Raw genomic sequence first — 16,187 nt, forward strand, 5'->3', positions numbered from 1 at the left:
GTTATTACCAATAGCATGAGGTAGAAAAGTATATAAATAAAGTTTTCAAATCATACATTTAGCGTTTTGAAGTTACAGGTTCAAATATATTGCTACGAAGAGTCAAAAACAAAAACATCCATAAGGTGATTTACGTTATGCAATCTTTCTGAGGGAAGCACTGGACATCATGAACTATTGATATTCTGAGTGGATCTATAAATGATTTCATGTGAAGAGTTCAACTGCAAGATGGCTGGCCAAGGTGTAGAACTTTTTTGTCACTGTATGTCAAGAAGTAGCAACTTTTTCTGCAAAGGGCCAAATAGTAAACGTTTAGGCTTTGGGCCATCCATTCTATAGTGCAACTCAAATACTCGACACTGCCATTATTGCAGGAAAGTAGACATAGACAACATGTAAGCCCGTGAGCTTGATTGTATTTCAGTAAAACTTTATTTACAAAAACAGGCAATCCGTCAGATTTAGCCTGTGGGCTGCAGTTTGCCCACTCTAGTTGTAAACTATAACGAGATACACTGAAAATTTTAGGTATTTTGTAAGCTATTGAGCCAGTTAGTAGACATTAATAAATTTATTTTTTTATTTTTATCTTCATTTTACCTACAGTAGTATAGAACACTGGGACTTATTCCTAGTAATACTATGTCCTTTAACAAATTTCTCTCTACCCTTTCCTTCCTCCTACCCTTTCCAGCCTCTGTTATTCTTCTATTTTTTATTTTTTTTTGTAGAGACAAGAGTCTCACTTTATGGCCCTCGGTAGAGTGCCGTGGCATCACACAGCTCATAGCAACCTCCAACTCCTGTGCTTAAGGGATTCTCCTGCCTCAGCCTCCCGAGTAGCTGGGACTACAGGCACCTGCCACAACGCCCAGCTATTTTTTGGTTGCAGTTCAGCCGGGGCTGGGTTTGAACCCGCCACCCTCGGTATATGGGGCCGGCGCCTTACCGACTGAGCCACAGGTGCCTCCCTACTTCTTCTGTTCTATTTTGTACTTCTATGAGATCAACTGTTTTTAGCTCTCACACAGGAGTGAGAACATGTGGTTTTAACTTCCTGTTTCTGCCTTACTTCACTTAGCGTGATGTCCTCCAGTTCCGCCATGTTGCCATGAATAACAGGGTTTCATTTTTCTTTATGGCTGGATAGTATCACGGGCATGGTGTATGTGTATCACATTTTCCTTACCCATTCCTTTTGGTACTGGGTCACCATTACATTCTGTTTGATCTGCAGACCCGCGTAGAGAACTAACCCTCAATTCTGTCTCCCCCTCATTGCTCCTCTTCTTTGGCCTCTCCCTTCACTGATGACCATCCTACATGACAGTGAGCTCTCTGGATCTCTCTGTTTCTCTGAATCGGCTACTGCTCTGTGTCTGCTCTTTTTCCTCCTTTATACTTTAGAAGCAGGTCAACACCAAGTTCTCTTCTTGGTTCACATTTATTTCTTCTTTACACTTTTAGGTTCAGTAATTTTATCTACTCTTAACAGCTTCACCTTAAGTTCTATTTAACTAAATCCTAAATCTTTATCTTAGATTTTATTTCTCCTTGTTCTAGACCAATGTTTTCCATCACTGGCTGCTGTCTCAAAACAATCCCTGTGAAAAACTTTAGTTACTAAAGCTTGCAATTTTAAATGATTGTTCTGGACTTCATTCTCTTCTCCAATTTAACATCTAGCACATGGTCAGGTCTGATACTTCTATAATGTTTTTCCAAAAATGTCTCCATATTTCTTTTCATTCTCCCTGCTTTTTTCCCTATTTCAGGGCCTTGCTGCTACTGTTACAGTGTCCTAATTTGTTTTTTATTAGTTTTTTTCATGTTTTATAACTCCACTCATCTTCACCTACCACACGCCAATTTATGTCAATACGTTGGTCCAAATCATTTTCTGACTCCTGTAAAATAATATTTAAGTTAAATCTATTTAGTATGATATTTGAAACTCTCTGCCAATCTGTTTTCAACTTATTGCAACTCTCTCTTTTATAATAGCCATATAGGGCAATGCACCCTGTATTTCTCATTATTGTTGCAAAACAGTCTTCAACTGACCACTTTTGCCCCTTTTCTATTACTTGTCTCTTTACATAAATGATCTTTCTCTAAAATTATACTGATTTTTTATGGTACAACTTTTTACATTTTATTCGGAAGAAATATCTCTCTTTTTCTCCTTTTATTTTTTATTTCTTGCAACAGAGTCTCACTCTGTTGCCTAAGCTAAGGTGCCATCGCATCAGCTGAGCTCACAGCAATATAAAACTTCTAGGTTCAACCAATCCTCCTGCCTCAGCATCCTGAGTAACTGGGACTACTGGTGCATGCCACAATGTCCAGTACATTTTTTAGTTTTAGTAGAGATGGGTCTCACTCTTGCTCAGACTGGTTTTGAATTCCTGAGCTCAAAGAATCCTTCCACCTTAGTCTCCCAGAGTGCTAAGATTATAACCACAAGCCACAATCCCTGACATCTGTCTCTCTTTTGTTAAACCTATATAGCTCTTTTTTCTTTTATAATGAAGTCATCACATTTTATATGATGTTGCTTGTCTGTGTCCATAATATTTTTCCTCATACAGACTATAAATATTCCGAGGAATGAAAGATGTCTCATTTATGCTTGTCACATTGATATTAACTATTATATTAATAGGTATTTAATGTGCTTTCCGACTGTAAAGTATCCCCAGGAAGTAATTTCAGTAAAGGCTTGAATCTGCAGAATGGTCGTCGGGGCAAACATGACTCATTATTGGATCACTTAGACCAGCTACTAAGACTATTGTGAGTTTCATGCTAGACCTTTTAAGGAATTAGTGAAAAAAAAGTAAAAAGCAGGATCTCTGATATTAGAAACTTACAATATAAAAGATAAAACAAATTGTATCAAATGTTTACAACAACCAATTGTAATTAACACTGTTTAGTTCACAAAAAAATTAAAAAAATAACCCATGGACTCCATTTTACCTTTATCTGGCCTTTCTCACATGGTTCGCTGCAGACAGATCTGATGATGTTGCTTTTCTTGGACCATACTTCATCATCATCCATTTTTAATTCTCCATTGTCCCAACTTCCAACATTGATGTAATCAAAATAATCTTTTCCCATTTCCTTGAAATTCATTATTTCATACCTTAGGGATAAGAATATAGCAATTATTCAGCTAAACATATAAATATTCATCTACAAAAAGTCAATGGATCTTATTTCTCCAAGTGATATCTACATTTCATATAAATAACACTGGAATTTTCCATGACAGTACAGTTAGAATAAAAAAAAAAAAAACAACAACAAAAAAACTTGTCTGTTTCACTTTCTCTTCAGAGACCATTTTTTTTTAACTTTCAATATTACACACCTGAAATAGAAAACAGTCCTAAGTGAGACCTCAGCAGGATGAAAGACAGTTTTGAAATAACTTCAAGAAGTTTAAATAAGTACTACTGGTAGGCTTCTAAAAAGGATAGCAATGTTTTTATCTCCATTTAAGAGAAATGATAAAAATTTTATTTGGTAACTGAATGGGGAATTTGGTAAATCTTTAATCTTCCTTTCAGCCTTAGGGAATGTCAGGATAATTAGGATAGGGCTTAATTTTACCTTTCTTATTTTACCCTCTATCAATGGCTAAAGTCATTGTACAAAGGCAATTTTAAGAGTGCTTTTTTAAAACATGTCTGAAAATAGATAGCTTCTAAAGCACCTCATGCAAGGTAAAAATGATTGAAAGGGAGTAAGAGCTTGTGGCCTGGCCTTTATTCACTATTTTTTTTTAAATTTTAGATTAATATGAGGGTACAAATGATTAAGTTACATTGTTTGCATTTAGGTAAAGTTGTAGGCGAGCCCTTCATGCAGGGGTGTGCTATACACCCTTACCTGTGCCCATTAGGTGAGAGCTTACCAATCATCCACCCTTCTCCCCTCTCCTGTTTGTCCCGTTCCCCTACCCCTCACTTGAATTTAATTGTGCTTTTCTCTCATGAGAGGGTATAGTTGTTTATCTATTGGTTTTATGTTAGTATTGAATACATTGGACACTTGTTTTTCTGTTCTTGTCTTGCGTTACTAAGAAGAAAATTAGAAAATTACCATTTTCTAATCTGAGGACATTAGAAAAGAGGTGGCATGATATGTCGCTTCCTAAAGGTGCTCCTTAGGCACACATGTCTTCACATAGGATGATTTCACAGTCTGTGATTTTTGCCCCCAGGACTCTTATACCGCCTCCAAACTTCTGTGTGTAGCTATCTGGAATTTAATGTGAATGGAAAACCTCCTAGCTTTTGGATTCAAGTGACGAGATTACGGTGCTCAAACCAATGCTCTTACAGAAATCCTGGGACAAACCTGACATCCTCTGTAGAAGCCTGTATCGCCAAATGATGTTATTCTGTTCTCATTCCCAATTGCATTTTTTACTATAGCCTTTTTGAGAATGTTAACTCATTCTTACGTTCTGTTTGCTGTTTAGTAGCTTAAGGATTATCCTGCAGCGTTTGCAGTCAGTGACAATTTTGGGTAACTGTGTAAATTGCACTTCTAAATCAAAAGTACCAAGTGTTTACAGGAGGCCCTTTCCTTTCCATTCTGCACCGTTACCCCGTGGTTACTGAGCATGCAGTGAGCTGACGCACGAGAACACAGAGCACTGGAGTAAAAAGAACTCGTGTTTATGTCACTGACTGCTTCAAACATGTGGGTTTTAAGTCTTCAAGAGGTGACTTTCTGTGAGCAAATAACCTTTGAAGCTGCTAGGGTGAGAGAAAGAAAGAAAGGTCAGTGTCAGGAGGCTTCTTTCTTTGCTGTTTATGATTTGAAGAGATGTGAGGGTTTTACTGCTCACTTAAAAATGAGCTGTCAACCTCATTTCTACCAGTTTTAACTCTGACAAAGCCTTGTCCAAACTGTTAATTCCATAGATAACGGAACCGGAGCTCAGTGAGGTTAATTAGTATGACCAGACTTCAGAGTATGCAAATGTCAGAGCCAGGACCTAAACTAATCCTCCAGATCTCAAGTCTGCTGTTCTCCCCTGCCCATTAGACTGTCCCACATCTACTGAAGAGAGCTAAGAGATCATTGATAATTGCTTAAATATTGTAAAAATTTGAACCATGTTACATTTAAGGCTCTTATCTCTACACCCATGCCTCCTTTATTTTATGTACAAAAAGTCATAAAAAGTGAAGGGATCCAGTTTTTGAAGACTATACATGAAAACTCTGTAGAATGGAAAATGTCCTATTGACAGGGAAATGATTTCAAGAACAGTTAAATCTTAATCTTTTTTTCTTTTGGGTTCAACCCGGTAAATGTATTGCAACTACATTAGAGACAATAATTTCTCCCTTTGGAATTAGCCATTAGAATTCAGATTGTTGTTTTTTACCTACAAAACAAACACAAAGAAATATTATTACTCATGGCTGTATCTATGAAAATAGAACATTGCCTTAAAATGTTTAGTGACTGTACACTAAAGAAATATAGATTTAAAAATAATTCTCCACAGAAGAAGATTCTGCATTTGTGTGTGTGTGTGTGAGTGAATTAGTATGAGTTCTTTTATTTTTTCAGAGATAGAATAAAGATTTTATTCTCCACCCAATGTGCATGTTTTAAAAATGCCCTTATTTAAGTTTTAGGTGAGAATGAAAACACATTATGGTTTCCTGTGATATTTACACATGATTTAAAGTAGAAGACTATTTAATTTTCCAAAAACACGCAGTACATAATTCAGTGTGCTCTTTGTTTTTTACAGCTTTAGTAAAGATCCAAGATCAGTGTATCATTCCAAAGATATTGTAGTATAAATCTTCCCAGCTCACATTTTTTATTCTTCCCATCCCCCTTCCATTCCTCTTTTTTCTGCTCATCTTCTCACTCTGTTCTCTTCCCCTCCTCTCTGTCTTCCTTCCGTCCCTTCCTTCTCTCTCCTCCCGTCACTTTACCTCTGACTTTCTGAGTCCCTGTTTTTGAAACTGCTTTTTCATCCCAACGTGTCCACACATGTCATCCTTCTTCTTTAACATCTCTTCTTCCTTCCCTCCTGCCTCCCTCCCTCTGTTGGACACAGTTTAGAGCTAACAGTGAATAACTTTAAAAATGAATTTCACATGTTCTTCAAAAATGAAGCAAAACAGATAAACAGACTACATTCCAATAACAGTAACAACAAAAAAGTTCTAATAAAACACTTCAGAGAAACTAGAAAAAAGGCAGATGTATGTAGAACAGAAATAAGGAAATTTCTAAATGGTTAGAACTTTGAAAAATAGAGCAGGCCAAGAAGATAGTGAGGTTTTCTCTACCCAAGGAGCTGAAGCAAGTTTCATCAGAGGAACCGAAAAATTATTTGGGGAGAGGATTACGAAGAGTATTAGATTTATGTGGTACCTAAGAATCTCTTAGTCTATACTGTAGTGCTAAGGTACTTTTGTTAAAAAAAATGTGTAATTCTTAAAAATTTGCTAATTGGCTGTGGGATGACAGAATAAATACTCTAAGCCCTGTTCCATACAACAACACAATTACAATGATCTGTGCCTTGAAACTGGATTAAACAAATTAAAGAGAGACCACAGAGTTAGTTTGACCCAAGATATCAATGGTCACTAATAATAGACGTCTTTTCTATTACGGACATTGAACCATTTCGAATGTAATATTAAAAATACTAAGGTAAATTTTCATTTAATGACTGTTTCTGAGAGTTGCGTATTGTCCTTGGTCTGTTACTTAATTGACTGTGTAGCCTTGGGTGTGTCTCTTTGTTTATCAGGACCCAATTATCTTCCCAGGAAAATCTGGACATCAAACAGATCGTCTATTTCTCTATGGCCCTTCTCTGAGCACAGCCATAGGTTAAGAATTCATGTGCACATAAGGCCATTATCTGCAGTTTCTACTGTTCTAGGCTCATGTTTTTCATTTGCCCCAATGTATTTTTTTCTTCTATTCTTTTCTTTTGGGTGTATGTTTTCTTTCTTTCTTTCTTTCTTTTTTTTTTCTCTGTTGGCTTTTTTTGCTTTTTATTTAGTTTTAAAGTATTAAGTTGGTGCAAATATTTTTGGTTACACTTTTGTAATGCTCGAGTCCCAGCTATAGGTGTGCCCACCACCTAAATAGTGCTCATTTTACAAACTAGTTAGACTTTTGCCCCTTCCTTCCTCTCCCCCACGGCTTGATATCCATTAAGTTTTACATTCCTCTGTGCACACGTGTGGTCATTGGGTGGTTTCAGTTTAATAGTGAGTACATATGTGTTTAATTTTCCATTTGGGGGAAACTTCAGTTAGGATAGTGATCTCTAGTTCTATGCAAATATTTGCAAAAGGCACTAATTTATCTTTTGATGGCTGAGTAGTACTCCAGGGTAAACATTTACCACATTTTGTTGGTCCCCTCATGAATTGATGGGCGCTTGGGTTGATTCCATATGTTTGCATTTATGAATTGTGCTACAGTCAACATTCAAATGCTAGTGTCTTTTTGATACGATGAGCTCTTTTCCTTTGGGAAGATCCCTATTAATGGGATTGCTAGATTGAATGTTAGGTCTACTTTTAGTTCTTTGAGGAATTTCCATACTAATTCATACATTTCCATTCAAGTGTATGAATTTCCACACATTTAGTTCTTTGAGGAATTTTCATAGTGGTTATAATAATTTGCAGTTCTACCAACAGTATATAAGGATTCCTTTCCCTCTGCATCCACACAGCATCTGCTGTTTTGGGACTTTTTAACAAAAGCCAATCTACCTTGGGTAAGGTGATATCTGGTTGTGGTTTCAGTTGGCATTTTCCTGATGATTAATGACATTGAGCATGTTCTTACATGCTTATTGTCCATTTGCCTTTCTTCTTTTGAAAAGCTTCTGTTCATCTTTTTTGTTCACTTGTTAATGGAATTGTTTGTTTTTTCTTGCTAATTTTCTTGGGTTCTTCATAGATTCTGGATATTAGCTCTTTATTGGATGTATAGCTTGTAAATATTTTCTCCCATTCTGTAGGTTGTCTGTTAATTATTTCCTTAGCTGTGAAGAAGATTTTTAGTTTACTCAAATCCCATTTATTTATTCTTGTTGGTGCTATGATTGCCATTGGGGTCTTAGTCCTAAATGTTTGCCTAGGCCAATATCTAGAAGAATTTGTCTCACATTTTCCTCTAGAATGCTTATGGTTTCATATCTTAGATCTAAATCTTTTATCCATCTTGAATTAACTTGTGTAAATGGTCCTGTTTCATTCTTCTCCATGTAACTATTTATGTTGAGCCCTTTCCTAGTGCCCAGTCTCACTCACAGGCAGGGTTTTGTCTCAGTGACCCAAGGACTGCAGAGGTGGGTCAGAGCTGCTGGTCAGCATGATTCTTCCCCAACACCTAGGACCCACTACCGAAGTTACCCAAGGCTTCCCAGGTGGTACTCATGGTGTCTGAGGTTCTTCCTCTGCTCAGATCCCACTCACAGAAAGAGGAGTCCTCAGGCCTATCTCAGGGCATAGCATGTGGGAGCATCTGTTCTGTCTGTTCTCTCTTTGGCCTGGAGGGGGTGATGCCAAGGTTACTGCTGGAAAGCCAAGTCCCAAGCACAGCTTGTGCCATGTACCAGCGCGATCTGATGTCATCAGCTGTAGAAATAAGGTATTGGTGACCCTCAGATCTCTACTCTGCCTGCTTTCTGATGCATTGTTTTTGTGGATACTCTTAGCAATTTCTGAATCAACCTGGAGATCTGCTGTGGAGGAATTAGACCCCTCATAGCTTGAACTGCTTGCAACCTCACTTGTAAAAAGCAGTGCCCCCTTCGTTTGCTTCTGTTCTGCTGTTTTCTTCTCTCCAAGCTGTGTGAATTGAAGCAGGACCCACACCTTAATCTCTGATGAGGTGGGTGGTGCTTGGGAGCATCAATCATTGGGGTCGCCCTGTTCGATTGAGTTGGCTGATGCTGTAATGGACTATGCAGCTGTTCTCCCTATCAGAATTAGGTTTTTGCAGGAAAGAGCCAACTGCATCATCTCTAGCCCCTCAGAAGAAGCACTTAGATTCCCCAGGTGGTGGGTGGGGCTCTCAAATTCCAGGGGATTGTTTGTTCTCCACTACAGCTGAGGTGGGTGGAGGACTGAGGATGGGTAGGACTACATCAAGTGAACCTGCCTTCAGGCTCTACAGAAGTTCTGGAACTGTCCCAGCAAAGATCAAAGGTCAGGTCCTAGGCTCCTAGGAAGGCCACTGGGAAGGGAGCTGACTCAGCCCCACCAAACCAGAGAGTCTGCTCATGCGGAAGCAGCTATTTGCAATTCATCAATTGGCTACTGGGAGTCACTTCTGCCCCTCTTGGTCCTCCCCTGCCCCAAGAGACTTTTTCCAGTGTCCGGCTTATAAATGGGTGCCTGAATTTATCAAGCTAATGAGCAATGGCACTACAGACTGGGCACCACCCCACCCTGGACCTGCCCCAGTCCAAAGGTGTACTGCACTGTCCTGCCTGGGCTGCTTGAGTTTAGGTCTCAATTCTCCCCTCTATGCCCCCAAGAAACCTAATTCAATCCTGGGGTACAAGATCCAGCCTGTGCAGACAGGGAACTCGAAGACTGAGTGCCCCTAGGTCCACAGCAGGTTCCCAAGGGGAAAGGTGTGGGCCCCTCTCTGAGTGGAACCCTCAAACTGGAAGATACACCAGCAGAGTGCAGGAGGCTGCTGCTTTTGAAAGTCTCAGTTTAATGGCCCCTTTTGGCTGCTGTGGGAAGGCATGGGGGAGGAAAAGAATCTGAATGGAAGACTGCGGAAACACCAGTTCTTCCAGTCTCTCTTCCAGGGAGGTAGCCACAAGGAATGTCCAAGCTCTTAGTTCTCTGGAGCCTCTATCAACCTGGGCAGCTGTTGGGAACTATCTGTATAGGAACAGGTGATGTGGAAACTCAAGGGCTGGAGCTCCCTGGGGCAGAGAAAGGGGCAGTGAGGGTGGAGAAGCTGGGTGGCATCCAGGCTCTTGTCTTGCAGCTGTGGTGGGAGTAAGGATGAAGGGGCAGGGATCGGGGAGGCTGACCCTCAAAGGGGTAGAAGCCGGCTGCTTTATTTTTAAGAGGGTTACAATTCAGTGGTTGTAACAGCACTTGTTCTCATGACATTACAAAAGCTCCTTGGCAGCTTGGCAGCCCTCGACCACCAGAGGTGTGTGGGAAGGAGAAAGGAAACCCTCACTGGTGCCTTCACTGGGCTGGGAGCTTCTCCAGGTTGGTCTCTGTCCCATCTCTTGACTTTTTAACTATCACCCTTTGTATCAGAATTATTGAGTTGTTAAAGGAAGTACAATATGCTTTTCTATCTTATTTTACTGAAAATTAATGTTGAGTCACTTAATGTAAAATATAAGAAATTTGCCCCTGTATAATTTCATATCTCTTTGTTCTCTGCTATTAAAATTATTGTCAAATATTTTATACCCACATATTTATAAAACCCACAAAGCTCACAATATAATGTTTAATTTTTTGCTTTAAGCAGTCAGTTGTACTCAGTGTGATATCGGTCCTCCATATTTCCTCTGCTTGGCCCTCTTAAACCCAGTTCGCGATGGAGTCTCTAAACTAGGAGGCAGTAAGCTTTTGCTGTTAGGCAATATAGAATAAATATTTTAGACTTTGATATGTACTCTAATGCCCAACTCTGCCATTGAGGACAAAAGCATCCTTAGCACCTAAATAAATGAGTGTGACCATATTCCAAAATCCTAACTTAGAAAACAGCCAGTAGACTGACTTTCACCTGCAGACCATAATCTGCCAACCCAGATCTAGATTACTGATGGTAAATACGACATTTTTCCATGTATAATGCACACTTTTTTGCACGAATTTCTGAGGGAAAACTCAGAATCTGTATTATATGGGTGGTACAGTACAGGAGAGAGTGAGGCCTGCTGGGCACACAGGGTTCCAGGCCTGGAGGGTCTGGGATTGTCAAAAGTGGGCTAGAGAAGTCTCTGTCCAGCACTGTGACCTTGTAGTGGGGCTGGTGAGGTGGGCTGACACACGGCATGCAGAGGGGACCGGCAGCCTTGCAGGCCTCAGGGACCTGCCTGGCTGCCTATGTGCAGAGCAGCCTCAGAAGCTTCTGCTCCACCAGGCATGCACATCTTGGCTGATGCCCCCGATGTGGCATGGGTGGAAGGGCTCCTGGGAAAGAGGGAAGGGGCAGCTTTCACAGAGCAGGTGGCTATGGTGGTGCCATCTGAATGTTGACCAGACTGCATTGCATTCACCCTCCCCAAATGTATCTCTTCCAGCTGAGAGCCAGATGCTTTGTTGAGGGGCGTTTTTCTGAAAATTGGGGCCAAAAAATGTGGGCACACATTATATATGGGAGTGCGCTTTACATGGCAATCAGGGTAGTAACAGTCCATTTTTCTTTTCTGTAATTCTGACATCTGTAGAGCTCTGAAAATCATAGTTCTTTTTTGCATAACTCACTTGGCAGCAAAACATGATCCTGCCTGAACTTATCTAGTGACAAAACATGACCTTAACTATCATGAGGCTATTTATAGTCTATTTATCACAATTAGTGTGAATATTCATATGGTTTATTGCAGAAATATTAATGTGTTAATTAAGAAGTGCTAGGACGTCTTACACATCATGTTGGAAGCATTACAGGACTGTCTAAGCTTTTTTAAATTCACAGCGTCTGGATTCAATGAAAGAACTGTGGGCTGTAGTAATCTAATCAGATGTGCACTTTAAAACAATGATTCAAATGTCCTCTCCAATGCGAGTGCATGTGCAAAATGAAGAGCTGTCTCTCAGCCTCCTCTGTTCAGCCTCTTCCTCTTGTAGCTCTGGACTTTAATCCCCCCAGGCTCTGCTAGTTCCTCACCCAGCTGGGAGTGTCTTTTAGCCAGGAGAGTAGTGACTTCCATGCCACAAAAATAACAACTTAATGCCTACAAATACATTCCTCAGAAAATAGTGCTTTTGTTTTCGATTTTTTTTAATTTTGATCTTTGGCAGGCTGTTGTTCAAGGCTAGGAGTTGAAGCCCAGGATACTGAGTTAGAATCTGGGCCATCATTTACTAGACTGTGTGTATGTCTGGCATTTAACCTTGTAATCCTTAGTTTCTACAGCTGGAAAAGAGACAATAACATTATGTACCTCATAGAATTAAAAAGTTGAGTGCTTAGCTTAGTGTGGCTTAGATGAATATTAATTACATTTTTTGTGACTATAACTGGATTAGTTGGAAAAACAAAAAGGTTCAAACCACCTTTTCCTGAGTCTGGTCCATGTCCTTAGAGACCAAGTCTGATAATTTATTAATTGGGTTAATGTAATACCCAAGTTTCGCGGTGCATGGATAGACTCTAAACAGCCATGTATTGCCAGAAATTATTTGCAAAATTTTATGTGTATTGAAAGAGTAGCCATGAATTTTATCTGATGATTCATGTCCCCAAAGGTTAAGAACTAATGTCCTGAAGTACCCATTACAGCATATTTGAAGGATTATAAATGAGGCAGTGATGTTCTGCCCAATTCATTCAGGTTTCCCATTGGAATAGAACTGAGCTGACTGAGACACTTCCTCACTCCCTGGTTTGTAGGACGGCTCAGGTACACGGCTCACAAATCCCTAGACTGGTGGAGCTGCTGTCACTGAGTCTATCATGAAGTCCCAGCTGATGCCCGTGCTCCAGAGAGGCACATAGGGATAGCAAAGTCATGTACAGATGTCATAGCTGAGGCCTTCATCTGATCCTGAAGGCCATGGTCATTGGTCAACCACTCTAAGAAGATTTGCAAGAAATAAAAAATTTTCTTTGGTCCTAGGAAAATGCCTGAATTTTTTTTTTCTTTCATGATTATACTGAACAGCCAAATAGTAGAAAACAACATGTGACAAGCCAGCTTATCTTGGCAAACAGCCTGACTGGGACAATGCTCTTCAAGTCTCAAGAATAGAGAACATATCTAGGTTTAGGCTTGGCTGTAGGAGCTGAAAATAGCTATCACTTAGAAGTCCATCAGGTGGGATAGTAATAGGTGCCTCTGGGCAAGCTCCATCTCGTCTCAGAATAGATATATATAGAAATACGCTAACCAGTGCTGTCGGTAGAGCGTGTGGTGCTTGGGGTATGAGTTGTGGAAGGACTCGTGAGAGCTTCTTTTGGAAGGGTCAACTGCAAACAGAGAATCTCTGAACGTAGCTGGCAGGCAGACACTACTGCCGGAAGAGCACAGGGGGTTTCGCAGTGGGAGACCAGAAGACCCTGATTGTTCTGATGCAAAGAAGAGGGAAGACCCCTCTCCTGCTACAACTCAGACTGTCACTTCAGTGACATTATCACTCATAGATGAAAAGTTTCCTATGTAGAATTTGGAGTAGGAGAAGGAAGTGAGTTCTGCTACGTCCCAGGTACTTTGTGATTTTTCTGGAGGCTGACTTGTATGTATAAATTCATATTTCATAGCATCTATTCTATAAATAATGAAAGGTGAAATTTCAGAGACTAGGCCAATTTAGTTCTCACCAAGGAAGAAAGGACTCCAGCTAGAGAATAATAAAATAAAATACACCTTTCTAACTCACCGTAGGCACAGCAAACAATGTAATAGCCCCTCAGTCTTATTTCTGAATCACCACAAATTGAATGGTTCTTTCTTCAGAACAGTTCTCAACCCAAGAAGATGAGAAAAACGTGACAAATGTGTTCAGAGAAATCACAGAGACCGCCTTTGTTCATCTCTGAGACAGTGAGGCTGCTGCCTCTGAGTTTAGGTCTCTGAAGTGTGACGATGATCTCTAAAGCACTTTCTGGACACTGGCATCAATGCTGTCCCCTGCCCACAGGAAATGGGGCTTTGCCTCTCTGTCTTGCTCCCTTTGGGACATCATGGCTGGCCAAACGTGGCCAGGAAACCTGCATAACCACAAAGGATCAACACTCAGCTGTTGTTCAAGCTCTATTATCCAGAGGAAAATTATAATACCTTCCTGGAGAGTCTCCGTTCTCATCAAATAGGATCATATCTCCAGAAACCCCAGTGAAATTGGTTTTCATTAGGGAGTCCAAAAGTTTCCGCCCATCAATTGGCTTCATTGCATCACAAAGTCCCGCGTAGCCGGGGCAGAGGGACGTCTGCATGTTATGGAGCCCATAGGCCATGGAATAGATGGCATTGATCACAAATCCCATTTTGGAATCTTGAACATGATGTGTTTTCAGAGTCAGAGAACCTGTTGGGAAACAAATTAGGGGTTAACTTTGAAACTGAATTTACTGGAGCTACATCCATGGAAATCAACAATCAGAGAATGCAGCAAAACAATTCTATGGGAGTCAGAACGGAGACAATACTAAGAAACAGGTCCAACATAGTGTGCCTAAGAATTATCTCCTATATTTGGGCTTTTTTTTCAAACCCCTGAAGAATTTGAATGTCCAACAGTAGCAAGATTCCCTTCCTTCAGTAACAACACTCTGAGGATGAATGCAGGATAGTACTGGTATTTCTGTACCACAAAATTTATCCTAAGAAAAGAAGATTAATTTTCTCAGTGTCTTTTGTAATAATATACCTATTTGGTTTGGAATTCCTTAACAAATCTCCAGTTTCTGAAGTATTCAGTCCTCTTAGCTACCCAAACCAGAGACCTTCTGAAATCTGGCATCAATTTACCTATTTAGATTTTTCACCTACCACTTCCAACCTCAAAGCATATGCTGTCCACAAGCTGGCCTATTTTGAAGTTATGAAGTATAATATAACATTTAAACTCCATTAATTCATTAGTTAATTCAATAAACATTTATTGGAGTCAAAGTATACCTAAAGCTTGTGATTGATAACTAGGGAAAAAAAATAAAGATAAATTAGACATTGATTTTGCACTTAAGAAACTTGTCTAGTAACAGAAATAAATTATGTAGTACAGTGAAAGACAGATAATGATAAATCTGTAACATATGTAGAGTCCAAATCTACAGAGAGGGAGAGGCCCCTTCCAGTGGAAAACCCTAAGGAACATTTCATTAAGGAAGTAACATTTGTGGCCGGTGATTGATTTGACAAATACAGACTGAGTGGTAATTGTAACTGCTCAGAACTTGCTCCAAGTGAGGGGCATAATGTTGTACAAGACAGACATGATGCTTGTTCTCGTTTACTAAGAGAGGAGCAGGCAGATGGCATCTAAGCAGACAATTATGAAGTGGTTTGCTAAGTGCTGAAGCAGGACTGAATCATGAATCAGATTCAGAATCTCGCTGCAGCTGGATGGGGGGTGGCAGAAGAGTAGTTCAGGCACGTTTGAGGGGTCACAAATGAGCTAGAGCATGATATACTTGGGAAATTTAAGAGTGTCAGAATGGCAGGAACACAGAGTGGGAGGCGGGTGATAGGCCTGCTATGGTAGAGAAAGCAGAAACACTCACGCCACGTTAAGGGTTCTGCACTTTACCATAAGAGGATTGGCTCCCCTGTGATGTTTAAGCTAAGGAAGGACATGATCAGATTTCCATTTTAGGAGGACCAAGCTGGCTACATTGTGGAGAAAGGTTTAAAGGGTTGTAGAAGTAAAGTTAGAGAACCCATTCAGAGGGGCTGCAGCAATTCCAGGAACAGGTGGAAATGGCCTTGTCTGGGGAAGAGGCTACGTTTGGGACAAACATGTTTAGGAAGCAGAATCTATTACCAGGTCTGGTGATTGAAGAATGGATACAATTGAGATATATAGGAAGAATGCGGTAATAATTTGAAAGGAAAAGCTGATGTAAAGTCAGAGTTTGTCATTTGTAAAAAAGAAATTTCATGAAGAGAAATGAAAAAAAAAAAAAAAACTCTCTAAAGGTAGCATGGTGCTTTATGACTTGTCAAACTATACAAGCATATTACCCCCTCTTGATTGCTGACTCAAATCCTGACTCTGTGTTGATTCTGACATAAACATAAGATAGGAAATCCTGCCTCCAATTGAGTACTCAACACTGGTTCCAGGCTACTTCCCAGACGAGCCTTAAAATTTATTTCCTTTTCCACCCAGACTATTTGTGGTTTCCAAAGTTCACTTCACACCATTCTTCTGATGGCTAAGTTAAACACTTTGGAGTCACTTTTGACCCTTTCTTCACAACTCTTATTTGATCTATCTTCA

The 16,187-nt window shown here is 40.0% G+C and overlaps 1 protein-coding gene across 4 annotated transcripts in view; it reads right to left on the reverse strand.

Annotated features, from left to right (window-relative positions):
• The window catches only part of GRM5 (glutamate metabotropic receptor 5), a 521,853-nt gene that overhangs the window by 109,848 nt on the left and 395,818 nt on the right, over positions 1-16,187 (reverse strand). For all 4 annotated transcript variants that reach the window (XM_053561783.1, XM_053561779.1, XM_053561781.1 and 1 more), the window contains exons 5-6: positions 14,024-14,270; positions 2,986-3,154 (exon numbers count right to left, since the gene is read on the reverse strand). In XM_053561783.1, the coding sequence (XP_053417758.1) occupies positions 2,986-3,154; positions 14,024-14,270 (416 nt within the window). The remainder of the gene's footprint in view (positions 1-2,985; positions 3,155-14,023; positions 14,271-16,187) is intronic.

This window comes from Nycticebus coucang, chromosome 14 (assembly GCF_027406575.1).
Source record: "Nycticebus coucang isolate mNycCou1 chromosome 14, mNycCou1.pri, whole genome shotgun sequence".
Taxonomy (NCBI): domain Eukaryota; kingdom Metazoa; phylum Chordata; class Mammalia; order Primates; family Lorisidae; genus Nycticebus; species Nycticebus coucang.